The sequence below is a fragment of the Peromyscus eremicus genome, chromosome 5 (genome assembly GCF_949786415.1).
Source record: "Peromyscus eremicus chromosome 5, PerEre_H2_v1, whole genome shotgun sequence".
Taxonomy (NCBI): domain Eukaryota; kingdom Metazoa; phylum Chordata; class Mammalia; order Rodentia; family Cricetidae; genus Peromyscus; species Peromyscus eremicus.
In genome coordinates, this window is record NC_081420.1 from 9,564,620 (window position 1) to 9,588,118 (window position 23,499).

The 23,499-nt window shown below is 46.9% G+C and overlaps 3 protein-coding genes across 3 annotated transcripts; 1 reads left to right on the forward strand and 2 right to left on the reverse strand.

Moving 5' to 3' along the window:
- Positions 1-1,057: 1,057 nt before the first annotated feature.
- Positions 1,058-2,047, reverse strand: Higd2a (HIG1 hypoxia inducible domain family member 2A). The gene is made up of 2 exons (XM_059262917.1): positions 1,802-2,047; positions 1,058-1,486 (listed from the first exon to the last, which is right to left on the reverse strand). The coding sequence occupies exons 1-2, from the start codon at positions 1,953-1,955 to the stop codon at positions 1,320-1,322; spliced, it is 321 nt and encodes a 106-aa protein (XP_059118900.1). The 5' UTR covers positions 1,956-2,047; the 3' UTR covers positions 1,058-1,319.
- Positions 2,048-2,055: 8 nt separating this feature from the next.
- Nop16 (NOP16 nucleolar protein) lies at positions 2,056-8,578 on the forward strand. Its single transcript, XM_059262916.1, has 5 exons — positions 2,056-2,358; positions 2,451-2,559; positions 3,782-3,851; positions 5,755-5,861; positions 8,282-8,578. Exons 1-5 carry the CDS (start codon positions 2,252-2,254, stop codon positions 8,423-8,425), a joined length of 537 nt encoding a protein of 178 aa, XP_059118899.1. The 5' UTR covers positions 2,056-2,251; the 3' UTR covers positions 8,426-8,578.
- A 2,579-nt stretch (positions 8,579-11,157) lies between these two features.
- On the reverse strand, positions 11,158-23,149 carry Arl10 (ADP ribosylation factor like GTPase 10). Its single transcript, XM_059262918.1, has 4 exons — positions 22,915-23,149; positions 22,240-22,438; positions 19,007-19,182; positions 11,158-13,257 (listed from the first exon to the last, which is right to left on the reverse strand). The coding sequence occupies exons 1-4, from the start codon at positions 23,095-23,097 to the stop codon at positions 13,084-13,086; spliced, it is 732 nt and encodes a 243-aa protein (XP_059118901.1). The 5' UTR covers positions 23,098-23,149; the 3' UTR covers positions 11,158-13,083.
- Between the last annotated feature and the right edge of the window lie 350 nt (positions 23,150-23,499).

Sequence of the window (23,499 nt, forward strand, 5' to 3'; positions counted from 1 at the left end):
CTATCTTTGCATCTGGTGGGCTTCAGGATGCAGTGCTCGGCACTGGCAATCTGCTTCACAGCTAAGATCACGATGGAGGTGCAAACACCTGGCTCTAGTCATGGACCTTCTACTCAGAGATCTAAGACATGTCAGGCACAAGAAATGGATCTTCACTTTCTTCCCTTTTCCCAGCTTGAAGCAGGTGTTGAGAGGGTCAAAGTCACACACAGGAGGAGCTCAGCTCCTCAAGTCAACACATTGATGACCACAGGCCACAAATGCCTGTTGAGACTCAGTGTCAAAAGCTGGATGATACAGATGGGCAGAGCCTGAGGGTCTCAAAGGAGGCAGAACTGGAGTAAGAAGTAGACAGAGAATGGTGGTGGTCTGAGTGTTGAATACCGACTCCATCCAACAGGACTATGACAGCCCTTATCCAAAGGCTATAGAAACCTGAAAGTTGCTGGCAAAGTTCCCCCTATTCCACCAAACCAATTTTGGCTCATTAAACTAGAATCCCAAGGATGAACATTTGGGAATCTCTCCTTTTAACTTGTGGCCATGTGATTTGACTGTTACCAGGAAAGTTTGGGTGGCACTAGGCTCAGTGTTCCTCTCTCACGACTGGAGATTGAACCTAGGGCCTCACAAGGACCACATTCTGTACCAGAGCTGTAGCCCCAGACCATTTTAAATTTTGATACAGGGTCTACTAGCTGACCTTGAACTTTTGAATTTACTCACAGGCAAGATTCTTCTCCCTCAACCTTCAGAATAGTTGATGCTATAGTGATTTCTAAAGGCCAGTCCTACCAACATCCTGTTCCTTCCTAAAAACATAGACCAGGCCGGGCGGCGGTGGCGCACGCCTTTATTCCCAGCACTCAGGAGGCAGAGCATGTGGATCTCTGTGAGTTCGAGGCCAGCCTGGTCTACAGCGCGAGATCCAGGAAAGGAGCAAAGCAACACAGAAAATCCCTGTCTCGAAAAAAACGAACAAACCAAACCAAAGAACCATAGACCAAAAATCATGGTTTTAACCGTGGGAGTGAGATTAAAGAAAGAATTCATCACATTACAAGTGTATTAAGGTTTTATTAAGTAAGTAGTTAAGGGGACGCATCACAAATTTTTAGTATGCAACCCAATTGAAGTGAACCTGGGATTTTGGGAGGGGATGGAGAGGAGGCAGAAATCAGTCACAAAAACCGGCCACTCCCTCACCCAAATGACAATAGGGTACTGTCAGAAAAGGACGGAATAAATCTGACAGGGCTGTTTGTTGCTCCTGGGTTTTATAATGATTTCCATGGAGCTTTCAAGGCCCGACCATACACTCAGGGTCGAGACTTCATAGCAGACGCCGCTAATCCCAACAAGATGGCTACGACCGTGAAACCCTGGGCAGCGATCCGGGTGCGCATCATTATCTGGGAGCGATGGCTCTGGCCGCGGTGGAAGCAGTAAAGGCCATAGGAGAGGGCAGCCGCCGTACCCAGACAGCCTGGGGGGAGGGCAACACACAGAGGGGGCAACAGGTTGGGTCCCGCAGGTTCCTTGAGGATGTACCCCGCCCCCGCTTTCCCAGAGCCATGATTTGTAGACGACAACAGGAGGGCGGGAGTGGGTTGTTCTAGAGTTGGCTTCATCAAGCCCCGCGACATGTTCCGATCCGTTTCAGTCCTCCCCACCCCATCCTTTCGTCATATCTTCGGTCAGCTCCCCTTCCCATACCCAAAGCGTACCTGGTCCTTCCCTATTTCATTCCCCCAGGAAACCACTGTCGCCTCGGTCTTCGGTTCCTAAAGCACACACTTACCTATAGGGACCAATGGGTTCTCACGGGTCTTGCGAATAAATTTCTCCTTGAAGCTCTCTGAGTTGCTGTACACCGTGGGGCTGAAGCCCTCGATGACTGGGCTCTTGGACGGATCGAATGACGCCTCTGGATTCACAGGACCGGGAGCCGCCATACCAACCGGCACAAGAGCAGGTAGGACAAAAATCCGGACGCCGAACCCCGCCTTCTGATGAGGTCACCATGAGGGCGGGGGAAGAGCCTGCTGAGGGTAGTACGCAGGCGCCATTGCCAGGTGCATTCTAGGAGTTGTAGTAAATCCATGTGGCGGCGCCACTAAAAAGACTACATTTTCCGGGAATCCCTGCGCGCGCTGGGGGACGGAGCGTGTTAACACGCGGCTCTGAGAGTGTGCTCTAGAGTTTGTGCTGTTGCTTCGGAGTTTGAGCTTCTGGTGCGGCCGTCTGCGCGATGCCCAAGGCCAAGGGAAAGACTAGGAGGCAGAAGTTCGGCTACAATGTCAACCGAAAGCGTTTGAACCGGAATGCTCGTCGGAAGGCAGCGCCACGGATCGAGTGGTGAGGGGCCATTTCGGAGGCAGGGGCCTCGGCTGGCAGGATCGACGGCGAGGTGACAGAATCACGATCTCTGTCTGTTTCTTTGCCGTTAGCTCCCACATCCGACATGCCTGGGACCACACCAAATCCGTGCGGCAGAACCTGGCGGAGATGGGGTTGGCCATGGACCCCAACAAGGCGGTTCCCCTCCGTAAGAGGAAGGTACTGATGCAGCAAGGTTCAGGCATTTTCCTCCTCTCCACCCTAGCCCTTTCCTGTTTTCCTTCTCCACCACCTTCCTACATTGAGCTGAGTTTCAGAATTTGATCTCCCACACACACCCTTCCCATATTTTCGACAGTTATTTTGCTTGCACTAATTCTGGTCAAAGCCCTGTAACGACTCACACTCCCTCCTCAGCACACATATGGGCTTGGTTTGTAGTATCATTCCTCCCCCACTCACCATTTCTTCTCGGGCCTGTTTGGGAGCTCAGTGGAATCTTCTAGAATGTATCTTTTTTCTGTCCTTGACTGTTCAGAGCTTGAGATCTTTGTTTTCTATACTGCCTTCGGTTATTCTTCACCTGAGACATCTAGTTACTTCCCAACAAATCTATCTGAACCACCCTTTGCACCTTTCAAAAATAGCACCCCACTTCATCCACTAGCGTCTTTCCTGCTTTATTTCAATTCATAGTAATTTGAAGTACATTGTGGTATATTCATTTGCACAGCTGTATCTTGAATGTGCCTCTTAATCCCTTAACATAATCTTGTGTTTTGTTCTTTACTAAATTCCCAGGAATCCTAAGATGTGGCAGATTAGTTAACCTAATAGATAAGCTTGCTGACTGAATTTGGTCCATTGACTTTGGGCAGGCTTTTCTCTATTCCTTCATGGAAGTGGAAAGTGGCACACCGGTTTTTTTAAACAAACGTAAAGCTGTATCTAAGTACTGCCAGGTAACTGACATGGAGAAGATATCTGATATCACTCTCTTGTAACTTACAAAGCATTTTTCATGTGCATTGTTTCACTGTGTTACCACACAGCAGAGTAAGAAAGAAAGAGTCACAGAAAGATGAATTGCTTGTTTCTTAAAAAAATATGGGTGTAATATCTATGAGAATGGATATGAGCATACTATGGTGCTTGGGTGGAGGTCAGAGGACAACTTTCAGGAGTTGGTTCTCTTTCCACTGTGGGTTCTAGTGATTGAACTCAGGTGGTCCATCTTGAAAGCCCTGCTTGTACTTCTCTTGGTAGAGTTATTGGGACTTCAGGGGCCTAGTTCTTGTTATCTAGTTCTGTCTGACCTCTGGCAGGGATTTTCTTATATCAAGTATAGTTGTGTTGTGGTTGGCAGTGTCCTTTAATCCTGGTCAAACTTTCTCTGTTCAAAGTGCTTGTCTATTGGCCTCATAGGCTTTGTTCTTTACAGGTAAAAGCCATGGAGGTAGACATGGAGGAGAGACCCAAGGATCTTGTGCGGAAGCCCTATGTGGTAAATGGTGAGTGTGGGCTGTGTCAAAAAAAAAAAAAGGTGTGAGTGCCGCCCTGTCAAAGCTGGAAAGGCACTCAGTCTCTTCACTACAGTGGGAGAGACCAAGATTCAGAGAGGAGAAACAATCTGATCCAGGGCTCAGAAGTAGTACTGTGTCATAGCCGAGACATTCTCTAATATTGATGAGATTTGAATGTATGAACTAAGGTAAGACAGAGACACTCACAGAAGATAAAATTAGGTGTCTGAAAGGATGAAGAAGCAGTACCAGGTTTGTTCCCAGTTTCTTAGGAACTTAAAAATGAACTATTTGTAGAGATTCTGCTGTCTTTTAATCTTTCCAGTGACAAATCTAAATTCCCTGTATGTTTGACCCTGCAGGAAAGAAAGAATATTCTGCAATTCTTACCTATCCTTCCCCTTGCTTATTGTGGGCTTATTTTTATTTCTATATTTGTGAGTTGGGAATTGAACCCAGGGCCTCATGAATGCTAAGTATAGACTCAACCTTTTATCTATACATACCTCCATTCAGGTGGGGATTTTTTGTTTTTGTTTTTTGTTTTTCTTACCAAATCTGATTTGAATAGACATGTTTGATATGAAATTACTTGAGTCCTGTCTTTAGCTTATTTTTGTGATTCACATAAGAATTTTACACAGTTCAATATGGGGGAAAAGAAGAATTACTACACCTGACTGTATATACAAAACCACACGCACTTAATGTAGTATTATTTATAATTGTTTTTGTTTTTTTCTCTAGACAGGGTCTGTGTTGCCCTGGCTGGCCTTGAACTCACAGAGATCCACTTGCCTCTCTGTTTCATAAGTTCTGGAATTAAAGGCATGTGCCACCCCTGTAAAAATTAATTTTTTTTAAATTTTTAAATTGTAGCTAAAAAATTACATAAAGTTTACCTTCTTGGCCTTTTAAAAATGTACAGTTTGGCTGGGTGGTGGTGGCGGCACATGCCTTTAGTCCCAGCACTTGGGAGGCAGAGGTAGTTGAGTCTCTTGAGTTCAATGCCAGCCTGGTTTACAGAGTTCAAGGACGGCCAGGGCTACACAAGAAACCCTGTCTTGAAAAAGCAAAAAACAAAAAAATAAAATGTATAGTTCAATCATGTTGAATATATTCATTCTGCTATATATCAGCTCTCCTGAACTTTGGTTTTGCAAAGCTGAGGCTGCCTTTGACAACCAGGTCAAAGATGATTTTGACTGTAAGAAATTTTAGTGCCTTACACTTAGATCAGATTTGACTACATCATTTCTATATTTTGCCCATTTGCCTAGCTTTTCTTTTCTCCTAGCTGTGCTGAGATTGAATTCACGGTCTTGTTTGTGCTGGGAAAGCACACTCTGCTTTTATTTGTGGATTTTGTTTGCTTGGACAGAGTCTAGTTATACAGCTGAGGCTCTCCATGAACTGGAGGTCACTTTGGTTTAGCTCCATGGCTCCGATTTTCCCTTCTTATGGAGCAGTGAGGTATCTGGGTCTAGCCCTGCAGCCCTAGTGTTCAGCAATTCAGACCTTCCCATTTCAAATACTGGCAGAATACACCAGGAAGAGCTCTTCTGGGGTAGTAGAGCTGGAAAGGAGCCCAACTTTCCTTGTTTGTGCCCTCAGGCCGGTACTGATTAAGACTGGGAAGCTTAGTGTATTTCATTTTAAATCATCACTTGAGAATTACTTTTCAGGGAGTTACCACACTGGTGGATGAGTAGTGGTGGGAGACTGACTTGGAGATTTTAGGGCTTGAAAAAGAGAGTTCTAGCTTTGAATATGGGAATGTGCTGTTAGTATAACAAGTCTTGTGTCATGGGATTGGATGGAGGGGTGTTTGGGCAGCTCAAATAAAGCAGAAGGTAATGCCTTATTCCATTTCTGGCTTCTTTTACCCCAGAGCTGGAGGCAGAAGCCAGCCTCCCAGAGAAGAAAGGAAATACCTTGTCTCGGGACCTCATTGAATATGTTCATTATATGGTGGAAAATCATGGGGAAGACTATAAGGTGAGGCCTACTGGGAAGAACCGCTTGGGCTTATTGGGAAAATACACTGGACTGTTTCAGCCTGATCTGCAATTAAATAGAATGAACGAGGAGTCTAAGAAAGCATCCCATTGTTTAGAGGTTGTTATGTGTATGAGTGTTTTGCTGTATGTATGTTTATGTGCATCACATGCATGCTTGGTACCTGTGGGGCTCAGAAGATATTGGATCCTTTGTAACGAGATGCCATGTGAATGAGAACTTAACCTGTGAGCTCTCTCTCCAGCCCTTTGGGCCTTCTTTGGATTGTGTGTGGGTGTGGGTGTCAGAAGACAATTTTCAGAGGCAGATTCTTGACATCCATCTTACTGAGGCAGGGTTTCCCATTTTTGCTGCTGTGTTGCGTAATCCAGGTTAGCTGGCCTTGTATTCCATTCTTCTCTTTCTGCCTCCCATCACACTGTGGAAGTACTGGGATTATGGATGCACACCACAGAATTTGTCATTTTATATAGGTTCTGGGGAATGAACTCAGAAAATGAGGCTTACATAATGAGCTGGCTAGGTTTATGTCAACTTGACACAAGCTAGAGTCACTGGAGAGGAGGAAGCCTCAATTGAGAAAATATATATTAGGGTGTAGGCAAGCCTATAGGGGATTTTCTTTTCTTTCTTTTTTTGTTTTGTTTTGTTTTGGACAGGGTTTCTCTGTGTAGTCCTAGCTGTCTTAGAACTTGCTCAGTAGACCAGGCTGGCCTCGAACTCATAGAGATCCACCTGCCTCTGCCTCCCAAGCGCTGGGATTAAAGGCGTGTGCCACCACACCAGGCTCCAATTTTCTTAGTGGCCCTGGGTTCTATAAGAAAGCAGGCTGAGGGGCTGGAGAGATGGCTCAGTGGTTAAGAATACCGACTGCTCTTCCAGAGGTCCTGAGTTCAATTCCCAGCACCCACATGGTGGCTCACAACCATCTATGAGATCTGGCACCTTCTTCTGTATACATAATAAATAAATAAATCTTTAAAAAAAAAAAAAGAAAGCAGGCTGAGCAAGCCAGTAAACAGCACTCCTGTGGCCTCTGCATCAGCTCCTGCCTCCAAGGAACATGACTCAGAATATATAAGCCAAGTAAACTCTTTCCTCCCCAAGTTATTTTTGGTCATGATGTTTTGTTACAGCCATAGAAAACATAACCAAGACATGTAGCAAGTGGTTTTTTTTTTTTTTTTTTTTTGGTTTTTCGAGACAGGGTTTCTCTGTGTAGCTTTGCGCCTTTCCTGGAACTCGCTTTGGATACCAGGCTGGCCTCGAACTCACAGAGATCCGCCTGCCTCTGCCTCCCGAGTGCTGGGATTAAAGGTGTGCGCCACCACCGCCCGGCTGTAGCAAGTGTTTTTACTTGCTAAACCATTTCCTTGTTTTTTGTTTGATTTTGAGTGCTAACTTTTGCTTCATTTTGCAAATTCATTTGATTGAATTCCAGCCTCCTGTACAAAGGCACATGTGTTAAGAATTTCCCTGGCTTTTTAAAAAGATCTGTTTACCCGGCCTGTTTGCACACGTTTGTTTTTTGACACAGGATTTCACTGTGTAACAGCCTTGGTTGTCCTGGATCTCGCTCTGTAGTCCAGGCTGGCCTCGAACTCACAGAGATCCATCTGCCTCTGCCTCTTGAGTGCTGGGATTAAAGGCGTGCACCAGGATAGACAGGACTATTAGAGAGACCCTAAATCTGGTATGCTGGACCTCTGCACTTAAATGGAAGTAATTGATTATGATGCGGTGTGAACTCCCTACTGCTCTCTCAGGCTCGTCTGGTCCCCTCTCTAAGGAGGGAACCCTTTTTCTAGCCCTGCAGTGCAGGAGGGCTCCATGTCTCTGGCTGTTTTGTTTTTAAGACAAAGTCTCTCAGCAGGGCAGTGGTGCCTTTAATCCCAGCACTTGGGAGGCAGAGGCAGGTGGATACCTGTGAGTTCAAGGTCAGCCAGGGATACACAGTGAAACCCTGTCTTTAAATTAAAAAAAAAAAAAAAAAAAAAGACAGGGTCTCTGTACGTAGCCCTGGCTGTCCTGGAATTCAGACCAGGCTGGCCTCAAACTCACAGAGATCTGCCTCCTCTGCCTCCTTTCTTTTTTTTTCCTTTATTATTTTATGTATGTGAGTGTTTTGCCTGCATGTATGTATGTGCACCACATGTGTGTCTGGTGCCTATGGGAGTCAGAAGAGGGCATCGGATCCCTTAGGACTGGAGTTAAAGACGGCTGTGAACCATGCTGGGTCCTCTAAGAACAGCCAGTGCTCTTAACCACTGAACCAACTCTGCATATCTCTAATGGCTTTTGAGGTGAGAAATCTGGACCTCAAGGATAGGAGGCGACATGTTCAATTTAGGCAATCCAGGATTTAGATGTGGCCCTCCTCATGTTGTCTTTCTTTCTAGGCTATGGCCCGGGATGAGAAGAATTATTATCAAGATACCCCAAAACAGATTCGGAATAAGGTCAATGTCTATAAGCGCTTTTACCCAACAGAGTGGCAAGCCTTCATCGATTCTTTGCAGAAAAAGAAGATGGAGGTTGACTGAGTGGTGTATACCCCCCAGACTTAGGTCTACTGGACCAAAGAAACCAAAGCCAGGTTTTAAGGCGAGGAGTGTATAGTTTCATATGATGCTGGCAAAGTCCTATAGAATCAGGTTTTACTCCTTTCTCTCTCTCTCTCTTACGAGAAGAAACTTTTTTTTTTTTTTTTTGAGAGAGAGTGAGAGTCAATCTAATAGCCCTAGATGTCCTGGAACTTGGCTTTGTAGACCAGGCTGGCCTCAAACACACAAAGAGCCACCTGCTTCTGTTCCGAGTGCCGGATTAAAGGGGAAGGTGTGTGCTCCCACACCTGGCTGGAGAAGGAACTCTTTAGAAGCCATGGTTTATGCTTTCTTGGGGGGCTCACAGAAAAGCCAGGGCTTGCTGTTCAGTGTCCAGAGGTGATGCTTTATTTGAATGTGATCTGTACATGATAAAAGCATTTTACCTGTGTGATGGGGTTTTGGTGGTTGATTTGAGTCGGGGTTTCTCTGTGTAGCCCTGGCTGGAATTAAAGGCATGTCCTACTACTTGTGTAATGGTTGTGTTTACTGTGCCCAGCTAAGCTCTGTCCCAGGGAAAACTAACTTTAGTTTTCCTCCAGAAACTTGCCAGGAAGCCTGGGCTGCCATGGAAGGGTAAGGAGCCAGGTCCTGTTTGCTCACTTTTGATGGCTATGGCTTAAAGAAAACATCAGGGACCTAAAGCTGCCTTCTGGGACTGGCAGACCACTAGGTTCCACTCCATTGTGTGGCACCCACTGGGTTCTCCACAGTGTGGCCATCCTCTGGGCCCAGGCCTGCTATGTGCATTGGCCTGAGAAGGTGATGCCTGTTTTACAGCAGGACCATGGGCAAGGTGAGCATTTGAAGACCTAACTGCCCCCAACTATGAATCATGTAAAAACTTCAGTTGCCAAGAATTCCTCTTGGGAGCACCTAGAGTTTGTCTTCAGCATTCTTAAAAAGCATGGCTTTATACCTATGGCATTTGGTCAGATGCACTTCTTATCATATCCTCTCCCTACCAGGGTTTTTATCATATCCTCCCCTAGACAGGGTTTCTTCGTGTAGTCATGGCTATCCTGGAACCTGCTCTGTAGACAAAGCTAGCCTCAAACTCAGAGATCTGCCTGTCTCTGCCTCCTGAATGCATGTGCCATCACCCGGCTAAGGTGCACTTTTATCTTTGTTATAGGGAAGGAAACAGGTCGGAAGTATCCAAAGTGAGGGTGGATATGACATCAAGTTTGTTCTGAAGGTAGCAGCCTATCCTTCCCACAGTATTGAGCCCTACAATCTTATTTGGTGCCTAGAACAGTCCTTAGGACCTAGAGTGTACAGAGCTCCTGTCATTTGGCTTTGTATCTTCTACCCTCTACAGAATGTAAATTTGTCGTTGACTAGGTCTCCTTAACTCTGTCATTTGGGTGCCTGCTTCCTGAGGCCACCTCTGCTATGTCCCTTGCTCCCAAGGCATGTAAGCTTCCTGTGTCATGGCTGGTGGTGCCTGTTTTTGCAGTCGCTGAAGATGAGACCACTGTGCAAGCATTCTTGTCGAGGTGCACTCACTCATGATGCCTTTCATTTTGCCTGGTGTCCCTTGCCAAACTGAGCTTCTGGACAAGGACTCGGCCTGAGACTCTAGTGTCTGCCCCCGGCATGTGCTTAGGACATGCTTCCACAATGTTCTCTGTGTGTGTTCTTCTCCCTCCTTGCCCTGAGCATGGAGGGAGAAGACTTTTTTAGCTCTGGCTTATCTCAAACTATGTAGACCAGGCTGCCCTCCAACTCACAGGGATCCATATGCCTCTCCTTCCGAGTGCTGGGATTAAGGGCGTGCTCCACCATGCCCAGCTGGCAAAAGGCTTCTGAGCTGGTTTCTATCCCTCTTGATCTGGCCCCAGCAGGTAGATCCCCTTCCAAGGGTTTGAATGCTCTGAGTCAAGAAAGAAACAAAACAAAACAAAATAACAAAAGAAGGTGGCTTTGGGTCACTGTCTGTCCCAAAGGTCAAAGGGGTAAGTGACTGGAACTTGCTGTCTGATAACTCACTTTCCAGAACTGCCCAACAGGAGCTATAAGCACTGAGCCCACTCCTTCCTCAGGATGAGGATTCACTGAACATACCCATTTTGGCATTGTGTACCTCAGAAAGCTGGTGACACTCTAGTTTATGCAGTTGTCCTTTGTGGTTCTGTGCATCTGGGTTCATAGAATGGACAGAAAGACCCTTTTCATACACTGAGGAACTCCACCCCTGGTCCCTTGTGTCATCTTCCAGGGACAGCAGTGGGGGAAAAGTTGGAGATTCCTTCATCATAGAACCTAGAAAGGTCTTTGCCCTCTGAGGCTGGGAGGTCAAAGTGTCTGCTCAGCTCTGAATCTGGTCTGAGATCTGGACCCATGGTAGGTGGATGCTATAGACAGCCTGCAGGTGGCTTGTAATGTTGGCAATTCCTCCCAAACTAGTAAGTACAGAATGTCCAGAAAGTAGTTATGTGGTTTGTTGGGTTTTTCTAGTACTGGGGATTTGAACCTAGTACCTGCTAGGCAAGCACTCTACCAAACTCAGGTCACCATCAGGCTTTCACAGCAAGTTGCCTACTGAGCCACCTCATAGGCCTTTTTACTTTGAGTCAAGATCTCACCTAATGTCCAGGCTGTCTCTGACATGACTCTGTAAACCAGGCAGACCTCAACTGTGCCTTCTCCCAAGAAACTGGGACCACAGGTAAATAGACACAGTGAAACTCTTTATTCTGAAATTCATCCCCTCCACCTGGGGAATATGACAACTATACACGATGATACTCATTAGACAAAGGACTTTAAATCAACAAGTCTGATTCCAAGGTAAACTTTAAGCACTGGAGAATAAGGTGGAATCCTTAGAGCAATGATACAAGTTTCTCACCTTTCTAATGACAAGATGAAAAGTTGCCAACAAAATTTCAAATACTCTAAACTCCAAGTCATTCCTTAAATATTTAATACAAAAGCAGAAAGCACTTCTAGCAAGACTGATTTGTCTTGTGGCAATTCCATTCTCGTGGGCAGGTGTCAATGGCACAGAGGGACTGATTTGTCTTGTGGTAATTCCATTCTCATGGGCAGGAGTCCAAGGGCACAGTGGGCCTCTCTTCTGATGACTTTGCTCACTTCAACTTGGAAGCTTTCCACTTCCCAGGTTTTGTTGGCCAACTGGCAAACAGCACACAGCCTCTTCTCAAAATGCAAACTGAAAAGCCAGGCATGATGGCCCAATGCTCCCTGCAATCCCAAAAAAATTGAAGGCTGAGGAAGGCTGACTGCCATGAATTCAAGGCAGCATGGGCTGGAGCAACACCCTGTCTCAAAAGGAAAAACAGCACGGGATACTGCCTGGAAGGCAAGCAGTCCGCTGGTGTTCTCTCAACAGCGCTGGCAGACCGAAGGCCCCTTTGCCTGCACCAGTGTCAACACAGACCATATGCACTGGTAATCATCACAGTCATGGAATGTTCATTGCAGAAACAGAACCTCATTCTCTGCTTTGCTGGCAAATAAAGGTCCCAGAAGGCTTGATGATGTGCCCAAGGCCACTCTGATGGCTCTACTAGTCCTGTTCTGTGTCCTGGGCCATATGCTAGAATCTAAGCACTAGGTTCCCTTCAAGTACTTGTCTCCAGTTATGGTCTCAAGACCAAGTTGCAGCAGGGGAAGCTACAGTTCTGTCTCCATTGATACCTGTAGGTTTCCTCACTGTCCATCATGATTCCAGACAGTTCTCAAATTTTCTGACAGTCTAGGATTTTGATTTCAGCACCTAGAAACAGAACCTTGAACTTTGGCCTATTCCTTTGATAAATAAATAAATAAGTAAAATGCCCCCTCCCCCAACTCCAGTCTTGTTCCAGTACTCAGGATGCTTCCTTCTCTAGACTTATGTAAACATGGGCATTGGCACAGTTAGTACAAAAGCAGCAGGTTTCCAGACCTGGGGAAAACCGTCCTTCACCTGTGTGGTGAACTGTACTTTGTGGTCAATAAAGGCAGACCTTTATTGGCAGGCCAGGCCTTAACAGTAGGGAGGTGGTCAGAGTATTCTTTAATAAAGTGTTCAGGGTGATCCTCATTTGGCATTGCCAGGGCTGGCATTTAGAAAAAAGCTAGGAAATTACCTCCCCTTAAAAATGATGGCTCTGGGGCCAGAAAGGCAGAAACACAAGGCCACAGACAAAGCAGGGGCTGGAGGATGAGGGCCTGGGAGCAAGGATTTACTGTGTTCCACCCAGACCCTTCCCATGTGGAAAATGTGTGATGTCACTAGGAGTGAACAGTGAAATGGGAGACCTGTGAAGCCCACACAGGTTTGTCAACTAGTGGGAGCTGCAGGGAGGAAGCACTAAGCCAATGAGCATCACACTATGTAGGAAGGCAAGGGAGCTGGAGCTACACTATGGCCTTAGGTGAGGCAGTCACCATCTCTCCTCTGCCTTACACCTCCTGCCCCAAGTGCGCCTCATCAGGAAGGCTTCTGCATGGTTCTGGCCTTGCTCTTGAGGGGACAAAGGAGGTGTTGCTATGATGCTCCTGCCCAAGGCCAGGGCTGGCAATGAAGATGCAGGAGGAAGCAGAACTGTGGTCTCCATGGCTGGGCAGTAAGAGGTGGCTCCAGCTTAGGAGAGAAGCTGCAAGAGCAGTTTCCAGACGTGCACAGTGCCGGGTGCCCCGAAGCCAGATCCTGCAGGGGCAATGCTGGCTCCCAAGAGGAAAACCTCCCTCTGGTTGTCACTGGAAAGCAGGCCCAGCTCCTGCTGCAGCTCCACCATACTCATGGCCCCGCTCAGGTCCTGCAATGAACACAAGTGCAACAGGGCTGTCAGACAATGCTTGCGGTGTGAGACCACCCTTGTCAGCCATGAAAGCCATACATGTTCAGCTATTACTCGGGGGAAAAGCAAGACACTACATTCCAGGAGGAACCTCTAGATCCTATGGAAGAAACTCAGTGCCCTCCTTCATCCTGACTCTTTGAGGCACCCCCTTTTCATGGAAGCATCCACCAGTGTGGTAAGAAGTAGAGCCCTTCCTACTTGTTAGGCACCCTGAAGGGCATCTGCCTACCAAGTCTCTGATTCTCACAGCCCACTTCAGTGATAAGGAAGTTAGTTCAGTCATTTAGTTCCAGTAAAAGTGATAAATGGCAGAGTTAGGTTCCAAATTCATGTTGATGACCAAACTTTTGATCCTTTTGGAATCTCTCCATTTCTTTTCTTTCTTTTTTCTTTTTTTTTTTTTTTTTTTTTTTTTGGTTTTTCGAGACAGGGTTTCTCTGTGTAGCTTTGCGCCTTTCCTGGAACTCACTTGGTAGTCCAGGCTGGCCTCGAACTCACAGAGATCCGCCTGGCTCTGCCTCCCGAGTGCTGGGATTAAAGGCGTGCGCCACCACCGCCCGGCCTTTCTTTTTTCTTTTACTTCTCTTTCTTTTTTCTTTTTTTTTGACACTGTTTCTCTGTGTAGCCCTGACTGTCCTGGAACTAACTCTGTAGACCAGGCTAGCCTTGAACTCAGTGATCTGCCTGTCTCTACCTCTCAAGTGCTGGGACTAAAGGCATGTACCACCACTGTCCATTTCTTATACCGACTTCTTAGAGAAGGCAATTATGCTGATATACAAAGACAATTTTTATATGATGACCACACCCTATCTTTATGCCGCATGGCAGCCTTGACTGCTTGGGACAGAACTGAAGAAAATTGAGTCATTTACAAAGTTATACAGGGTCCAAAGGAAACCTGCACTGATTTCTTACAAAGACTGACTTCAGCAGTAAATAGAATGATACCAAAATCAGAAGCTAGATAGATAATAATTGAATCTCTGGCTTCTTTTTTTTTTTTTGTCTTTTCTTTTGGTTTTTTTGAGACAGGGTTTCTCTGTGTAGTTTTGGTGCCTGTCTTAGATCTTGCTCTGTAGACCAGGCTGGCCTCAAACTCACTGAGATCCGCCTGGCTCTGCCTCCCGAGTGCTGGTATTAAAGGCGTGCACCATCGCTACACAGCTGAATCTCTGGCTTTTTTTTTTTTTTTTGGTTTTTCGAGACAGAGTTTCTCTGTGTAGCTTTGTGCCTTTCCTGGAACTCGCTTTGTAGACCAGGCTGGCCTCGAACTCACAGAGATCCGCCTGCCTCTGAATCTCTGGCTCTTTAAAATGCCAATGCACAATATAAAAGGATAATTAGGCCATTAAAGGCAAGATCAACACCCTTGGAGGAATGGATCCGAGATACAATAAATATTTAATCTCATGATCATGATGATGCTTGGATAAGAGAGATGATTTCCAGAATTTGAAGAAAAATAGTAATGTCAGATATTTCAATTGCAGCAAACAAGATCACCTAAAAAGGGACTGTAAACAGGCCATTCCTAGAAACAATGTTTTTGCTAGAAATAATCCCAATAAAATGACCCTTCCTTCTGGAGTATGCAGAATGTGTGGTAAAGACAGACATTGTACTAACAAATGTAGATCAACAAGGAACAGTCAAGGTGATCCTTTGTCATCAGGAAACTCCCTAAGGGGCCTCTTGCAGACACCATGTCAAATTAGGTTCAGTACTTTTCTGTCACTACGGCCAAGGAAGAAACTCCTTCCCAGAGCAATTAAAGAACCTAATGCCTATTATAAAAAACCATACTGCTTAGGGTGATAGAACAGCTATAGAAGAGAGAACAAAAAATTCAGGAGAACCATAAAGTGAATTTTTTGGCAAACTTCTATAAATGAACAAAGACCAAAATTAAAAATACAAATAGGGGTTGGGGATTTAGCTCAGGGGCAGAGCGCTTGCCTAGCAAGTGCAAGGCCCTGAGTTCGGTCCTCAGCTCTGGAAAAATTAAAAAAAAAAAAAAAAAAAACCAAATAAATGACGTTCTCATTGAAGGTCTTGTAGACACAGGTGCAGATGTAATAATAATTGCACCAGAATCTTGGCATCAAAATTGGCCTCTTCAGGAGGTAAATGTTCAGCTTTTAGGGATTGGAACATTATCTTAAGTGAAACAGAGTGCAAAATGGGTCGAATGTATAGGGCCAGAAGGACAGAGAGGAAAATGAAAGTCGTATGTGGCTAATACAGCTATGAATTTATGGGGATGTGATTTATTACAACAATGGAATACCGAGATTAACATTCCTCCAATCTCAGAAACAAACCATAAACTAACATATGCTTCTGAGAAAAATATTAGAAGGTATTATAAAGAACAGTCACCGACCATCCAGACAGTACAAGAACAGGGCACGACAGCCGCTGATCTTTCAAAGACACCAACAGCCCTACCTTTAGGTTAACAGAAAAGCCTGTATGGGTTCAGCAATGGTCTTTAACAACAGAGAAACTACAGGCCTTAGAACAGCTGGTACAAGAGCAGTTAAATGCTCAGCATATGGAAGAATCAACCAGCCCTTGGAATTCTCCTATACTTGTTATTAAAAAGAAATCTGGTAAGTGGAGAATGGTAACAGAGCTGTTACCAAGGTAATTCAGCCAATGGGCTCTACAATCTGGAATTCCTTTGCTTTCACTGTTACCTAAGTTATGGCCTCTTACAGTTATCGATTTAAAAGACTGTTTCTTTTCAATACCCTTAAGAAAAAGATGGAGAAAAGATTGCCTTCATGGTGCCTACTTAAAATAATTCTCAGCCTGTTAAGAGATATCAATGGAAGGATCTCCCACAGGGAATGTTAAATAGCCCAACCCTGTGCCAATATTTTGTATGACGCTGTTGGAATACATAAACAATTTCCTCAATCTATAGTTTACCATTATATGGGGGGGGGCGGGGTTTCGAGACAGGGTTTCTCCGTGTAGCTTTGGAGGCTGTCCTGGAACTCGCTCTGTAGACCAGGCTGGCCTCGAACTCATGAGATCCACCTGCCTCTGCCTCCTGAGTGCTGGGATTAAAGGCATGCACCACCACCACCCGGCTCCATGGATGACATTTTACTAGCTGATTCAAATGTACATACTTTAGAAAGAATGTTTGAAGAAGTAAAGAAAATTTTGCCATGTTGGGGATTACAAATTGCTTCCAAAAAGACACACAGAGGAGATTCTATTAATTATTTAGGATATAAAATAGGTCTACAAAAAATTAGACCCCAAAAGGTGCAAATTAGGAGAGATCGATTATGGACTCTTTTTGTTTTTTTGAGACAGGGTTTCTCTGTGTAGTTTTGGTACCTGTCGTGGATCTCACTTTGTAGACCAGGCTGGCCTCGAACTCACAGAGATTGCCTGGCTCTGCCTCCTGAGTGCTGGGATTAAAGGCAAGTGCCACTGCCATTCAGCATATATGGTTTTTCTTAGATTAGTTATAACCTTCTTTTATTATTTTAGAAAAAAGGGGAAAAGTGTTGATGATATATTGTGTACCCTAATATAATTTGCCAGAAGATCAGAGAACAGAACAAGCCACTATATTAAACATAGAGGTCAGGCAGTGGTGGCACATACCTTTAATCCTAGCACTCATCTCTGTGAGTTCAAAGCAACCCTGGACCACATGAGATTGACTCAGTCTAGGAGAGAAACAGAGTAGTGGCTGGCATACACCTTTAATCCCAGTACTTGGAAATCACATGCTTTCAATGCCAGCACTTGAGATCTCTTGCCTTTGCTTGGGAAACACACACGCCCTTAATCCTGGGAAGTGATGGCTGGGCCGAGAAAGGTATGAGGAGACAGGAACTAGAGGTTTTTCAGGGTGAGAAGTTGGTGAGGTTAAGAGGTGGTGGCTGTGGCTTGTTCCTTTGTCTCTTCAATCTTTCAGCATTTACACCAGTATCTGGTACCAGGTTTTTTGTTAAAAGACCATTTAACAATTTCGTGTTATACCTATTATGTAAGATCATATGGTAGGGTAACTTCCAGACAATCTAGCTTGGGTGGGGGTGAGGGAAAAGGCTACTTAAAATACTGTAGTTGGCGATGGTACCTCTGAGTTTCATCATTGGCTCAAGATTCTTGGAGCAGTCCGTACATAAGTTCCTCACTTGTTGCCTTCTGTGGTGGTTTGAATGAAAATGGCTCCCATAGACTCATATATTTGAATGCTAGGTCCAAGGTTAGTAAAACTGTTTGGGACAGATTAGGTGGTATGGCTTGGTAGGAGAAAGTGTGGTGGTGGTAGTATTCATGATTTCAAAAGCGAAACTGTAAGCAAAGCCACCAATATACTACTCTTAAGTCACCTTGATCACAGTGTCTCTCACAGAAACAGAAAAGTAAAGTACCTCCAGTTGGTTCAAAATGCTATAAAATATTTTTTAAAAGACAACAAAGTATTTCTAAGGCCCCAAGACACCATTAATAGTGGCACTAGGGCCAGGCACTTGGGAGACAGAGGCTGGTGGATCTCCCTAGGTTTGAGACCAGCCTGGTCTATACATCAAGCTCCATGACAGCCAGGACTACATATCAAGACGCTGTCTCAAAAATACAAAAACAAACAAAAATGTTAGGCCAGAACAGGCATAAATGGGAACTGTCCCAGGTATACCAGGACAAATGGTAGCCATATTTATATATAATTATCAAGTGTCCCATGATAGGCAGGGTAAATCTGAGATCAAAGAGACAAGTCAGAAACGTTGGCACAAGCCCCAAGGAACACTGACTGTGGCAGTTGCCCTGGAGTGGAGGATGGCATATAAAGTCTGTCTGTAATCCTGAAGGCTGCTGGACCCAAGAAAGATATAGTGTCAAGGACAAATCTTTTCTTACAGAGGAGCTGTGGGGGTTGAGAGTTCAGAACCCAGGGAATCATGCATACTAAACCAGCATCTTACCACCGAGTTCCACTCCAGCTCAACAACACAAACTCTGAGGAAGATCTCTAGTAACTTCAGGCATTTAGAGACAGCAGAGCCTGTCATGGGGTGTATCCAGACTTAAGTGGGGTGATGGCTGTCAGGTGTTCACACTGTGTCCCAACATTGTGCACTCATATTACTTAATGTACCCACTTCTTGTCACCTTTCAGCTTAGTGCAGGAGCAGGATGGTTCTAGAAGCAGGCGTTCCAACTCCACCACCCTGTGTGTCCCTGTGGAGATTACCCCCGCCCCCAGCTGCAGAGGCCCCACTTGTGAAGTGGAAACAGTATTCTGTCTTGGATAAGGCCAATAAATGCCATTTGAGCCAGGTGTGGTGGTGTACAACTACAATTCCAGCACTCGGGTAGGGACAGATTTATGAATTCCAGGCCAGCCTGGGCTGCATAATGCACCTATCTAAGTGCTGGAAACCCGGTCTCGAAAATCCAGAAAAACAAAGTATTTGAAACTATACCTGGTATATAGTAAATTCTTAATAACCATTTCTTGCATCTCTCTTTAGTTAAAGAGGGAGACAAGGAGAAACAACACAAGTAAGGCTGGGAAAGATGAGAGGTGGAAGGGGTGGGGACAGTATTTCAGGCATTCTCTGGACATGGAGCTTAGGCTCCAGTCCTTCTACGCACCCCCTCACCATGCCCAGGTATTTGTGACAAGTCCAACTGGCTTCAGCCCATCTCCCATAATTCTCACCTGCTTGTTGGCCACTATGACAACAGGCAGATCAGGGTCCCTGTCCAGCAGTTTCTGTAGTTCCTGCCGAGCCCAGGGCAACCGTAGCCGATCAGATGAGTCCACCATGAACACCAGCACGTCCACCTCATTCACAAACTCCTTCCAGTAGAAGCGCAGGTTCTGGCTGCCGCCAACTGAAGAGAGGCCAAGGGCCAGCTCAGAGCCCAGAGCTCCCTGTGGCCTGTCTGTCTCCATCCACAGCCACCACACCCCCCCACCCCCACCCCACCTCCAGCTCCTAAGGTTCCACCAGCCAGGGAAAAGCATTATAATCCAGAGCCAGCCAGCTCTCTTAAGAGAGACCACTACCTTTGTGTGTTGGTCTCTTTTGACTGAGCCAAGAGGTTTCAGCAGACCCCAGCAGACTGTCTGTGATAGTCCCTTCACAGGACTGGCACAGTGCTCTACAAGTGGCAGTCATTGGCTGTCTTGTCTTGGGCTGCCTGGCCTCTTACCAGTTCCTAGCTTCCTCGCTGTCAGTGATAACTATGATAAGAAGTCGGGGTCCTGATGTCTAGAAGCCTTGCCAGTATACTGCCATTCTCAACTCAGTCCCCATTCATCCTTGTCCTCCTTTTCTCTTTCCTTGGAAACACTGTACGGAGTCACACTGAACAAGGTTACCCATGTAGTGTCTGTTCTTGGGCTGCCTTTCTGCTCCTTTCTGCCCCTCTGCTCAGCTTCCCTTGGTTACTCTGCATCCCACTCTGGTTCTGCTTCTATTATCTGTCCACTCTAAATCCCCCCAAAGCCTCAGCACAATGCCTTGGCACATAGCAGGCACTCATCAAGTATTTACTGAGTGCTTACCAGGTGCCAAGCACTGATCTGGGTGCTGGGGATACAGAAACGACGAGGCTGGAGTCCTGCTCTCAAGGAACTCCCTCCCTTACCAGAGTGGACCAGGCCATCAGATACGACACTCTAGAAAGCAAGCAATCACAACATGGGGAAGTGGCTAGAGGCTGTGGGTGGTCTGGGAATGTCTCAAGGAGGCTGGATGTGAGCTGAGCAGAGGCTGAGCAAGAGCTAGCCATGGAAGAAGCAAAAGAAAGCATCTCAGGCAAGCAAAGAACGAGTTCCATGTATGTGAGAAAGAGAAAGTAATGTGGTAAGGTACCTCCAGAGAGAGAGGAGAAAGGACAGAAGCTGGCCCTTCCCGGTCCAGCGGCCAACACTGAGGACAGAAGCAGGAAGAGCTATGAGAAAGCAACTGCAGACCTGACGGGGGGGGAGGTGGACGTGCTTGAACCAGGCAGCAACAGAGGGAGTAGCAGAGACAGGCTGCCCAAGCACAGCTGCAGAACCAGCGCAGCTGCAGCACCAGCGCAGCTGCAGCACCAGCACAGCTGCAGAACCAGCACAGCTGCAGAACCAGCACACCAGACTTCGTAGGTGAGTTCAGGAAAGTGTCATTGGTATTGAGTTTACCCCTTACCAATTCTGCCCAAAGCGTGTGTTCTCAGGAAGACCCCAGGCCAGAATGCTGAGACCATGTGAAGGGACCGCTGTGGGGTAGAAAAGCTCTAGGACGTAATTAGAAATGTGGGATTTTTTACTGTTGTTGAGTTGAGACTGGATCTCACTATACAGACCAGGCGGGACTGAAACTTGTGGCAAGCTTCCTGCCAAGGCCTCCCACGTGCTGGGATTAGAGGTGTGAACCACCATGCCTGACAGCAATCTGTTTGAATCCCAGACGAGACTCCACTGAGCCTGGAAGGTTAGCTGTCAGAATACAGGCACACGAGAACACCTTCTCACATGGGTTCTGTCAGTACCCTCAATGAACTCATGTCCTTGGCACAAGAAGAGACAGAGGAAATTCGATATCAGGGAGATCCAAAGCCCTAACTAAACATCAACATTTGCTACAACCAGGGAGAAAGGTGTGGCCAGAGCTGGCCAGACCACAGTGCCGAAGAACAGAGAAAAAAGTCCGCTCAGGCCAAGAGTAAGGCTCCCAAAGCTCAATTCTGTCACCCGTACTTCATGAACACATCTACTCCTCATGGTTTTAGTCCTGTGGCTGGAAGTCCCCTCACTGCTTCTTCAAAGACTGAGGCTAGACCTAGGTTGCCAAGAACTGTCGCCTTCTCCATACTCACCCCCTTCCAAAAATCCCAAGAAGTCTAGGACTGACGGACGGTAGGCTCCTCAATCCTCTCTCTGATCACACACTCAGTAAGCCCTCAGACACCTCCTGAAGGTCTTGGGCCAGGGTGGATCGCATCAACCTGTGACCAGGGTGCTCGCAGCCTCACCAGGGACAAAGGGTGATGGGACAAACACTGTGGCAGAAGGGGACCCAGAGTCAGGACAGAGCCAGGGAAAGCTCCAAAGGATGTCTTCACAAACTGCAATTGAGAACTGGTCATGGTAATATGGACCTGTAACCCCAACACTCAGAAGGTGGAGAGGGGGGGGGTCCAAGAGTTCAAGAAGAGCCTCAACACTATGAGACCATCTCAAAACAAACAAAACTACAAAAACACTAAATAATGGAAGAAACCACAATTTAAAGAATGAGTAACTGTAGTTATTAAGCATTCCAACAACAAAAACAAAACAAAACAAAACAAAAAACCTTAAATAATGGAAGAAAAGAAACCACAGTTTAAAGAATGAGTAACTGTAGTTATTAAGCATTCCGACAACAACAAAAACAAAACAAAACAAAAAACCTTAAATAATGGAAGAAAAGAAACCACAGTTTAAAGAATGAGTAACAGTAGTTGATCGAACAGCGCATGCCAAGCAGAGGAGGTAAGAAACAAGTCCCTTCCTAAGGGCCTGGAGGAGGCTCTTCTGCATTAGAACACAGGAAAGCTGGGGACCTTTCGTGATTTACCCATTTCTACAAGTACCCTCTAAGCAGATTAACTGAGTAGTCTTATGAGGTTGTCTGGGGTATTTTATCAGCAATGCCTGTCAAGTGCTTGGCACATGAATCCTTAGCTGTGAGTCTGTCAATGGAAGGCACAGGTTGTGAAGGGTAGGAAGTCCATTTAGAGACACCGGAAAAGGAGGAATCCTAAATGCCAGAATGTTCTGTATCTTGTGCCCTGGAGAAGAACAGGAAGGATTTCACAAAGGGGAAATGTCCTGCTTAGATATGCATTTTACAGACTCCTCCAAAGAGTCTAGGCCCAGCCAACAGTGATGATGATGAGAAGGGGTCCCTTGCTCACTCTCTAACAGGTCCACCTGGAAATTCTTGGTGGGCAGCCTCACAGAGTTGAAGCCCCAGGTGGGGACGTGGCCTTCCAGTGGTGGCTTCCCAGAAAGCATGCGCAGGAACGTGCTCTTCCCAGAGCCATCTAAGCCTAGCACCAGCACTTCCCGCTGCTCCAGTTCCTCCAATGCCGGCTCATCTTCCTCGTCCTCGGGCTGCGGGACAGAGATCAAGGCTGCAGTCTCCAACATCCCTCCTGACCCTTCCTTCCTCAGGGACAACCGAGGCCTGGCGGTGCCCAGGCCCGCCCTCCACGCATCCCAGGGCAGGCAGTATGGCCTGGAGTAGCATGGCAGGAACTGCCTTTCGAGTTCTGAACTGAAAAAAAACTCACTTTTCTGTTTGACTCCTAGTGATCTCGGGCACATTCTTCCCCATCGCAGATCCTTGGCTTCCTCATTCTGTAACCCCACGCCATTCCCGAGACCTCAGGGTCAATCGCACCGGGCCTGAGGGCTCTACCCGGCATCCCCCAGGGCGGCGCCACTGCGCAGGTGCCAGGCAGCTCCTGCCGCGCCCTCAGAGCTCCCGAAACCCGACGCCTGTCTGGCATGGTCCAGGCCCTCGCACTAGCACTCCGCGCTCCCAGCATGCGCAGGCCGCCCAGCCCTGGGCGGCTCGCCACACTCACCTCCCATTCGTCCCACTGAGGGAGGCGGGCGGTTTCCGCGCCCCACCAGGCCTCGCCCTGGTCCCAGCGCCGCTCCCGACCGCGGCCGAAGTAAGCTTTCCAGAGGATAAAGAGCACCGAGCCCAGCACCGCCGCGGCGCCACCCAGAGCCAGCACCAATGGGCCCAGCGGCCGCGGCGCCATCTGGCCAGGGAGCGTCGCTGGGGCCGGAGCAAAGCCGACCAGCCAGCCGCAGAAGATGGTGCTGTGGCCGCGCCCACCCGCCCAACCCCGCCACACTACAAGCCCCACAATGCACCGCTCCCTGCGACGGCAGCGCGCTTCTTGCGGCGGGGTGGGGGGTTCGGGTGGGGCGGATCTTCCGGGTAGGGGGCATGGTCTGATATTTGGGATGGTAGGTTCAGCCCGGGGTGGATCCTCTGCTCCCTTTGCCCTGTATGGGAGGTGCGAGGCTGTGTGGGTCTGTTGATCCCCCTCAGTACTTCAGAGAAAGGACGCACCTTAGTACAGTGATCTAATTTTACGTTCAAACCCAAGCTGGTATCACTTGGGTATCTCTCAGAACCACAGAGAAAAATCGAAGCT

Coding starts and splice junctions, on each gene's coding strand:
- Higd2a (XM_059262917.1), bottom strand. CDS start 1,955: ATGGCGGCTCCCGGTCCTGTGAATCCAGAGGCGTCATTCGATCCGTCC. Junction 1,487..1,801: donor GAACCCATTGGTCCCTATAG/GTAAGTGTGTGC, acceptor CCCTCCCCCCAG/GCTGTCTGGGTACGGCGGCT.
- Nop16 (XM_059262916.1), top strand. CDS start 2,252: ATGCCCAAGGCCAAGGGAAAGACTAGGAGGCAGAAGTTCGGCTACAAT. Junction 2,359..2,450: donor GCAGCGCCACGGATCGAGTG/GTGAGGGGCCAT, acceptor CTTTGCCGTTAG/CTCCCACATCCGACATGCCT. Junction 5,862..8,281: donor ATCATGGGGAAGACTATAAG/GTGAGGCCTACT, acceptor CTTTCTTTCTAG/GCTATGGCCCGGGATGAGAA.
- Arl10 (XM_059262918.1), bottom strand. CDS start 23,097: ATGGCGCCGCGGCCGCTGGGCCCATTGGTGCTGGCTCTGGGTGGCGCC. Junction 19,183..22,239: donor CCAGGTGGACCTGTTAGAGA/GTGAGCAAGGGA, acceptor GCCTCTCTTCAG/TTGGCGGCAGCCAGAACCTG. Junction 13,258..19,006: donor TCATAGTGGCCAACAAGCAG/GTGAGAATTATG, acceptor TGTTCATTGCAG/GACCTGAGCGGGGCCATGAG.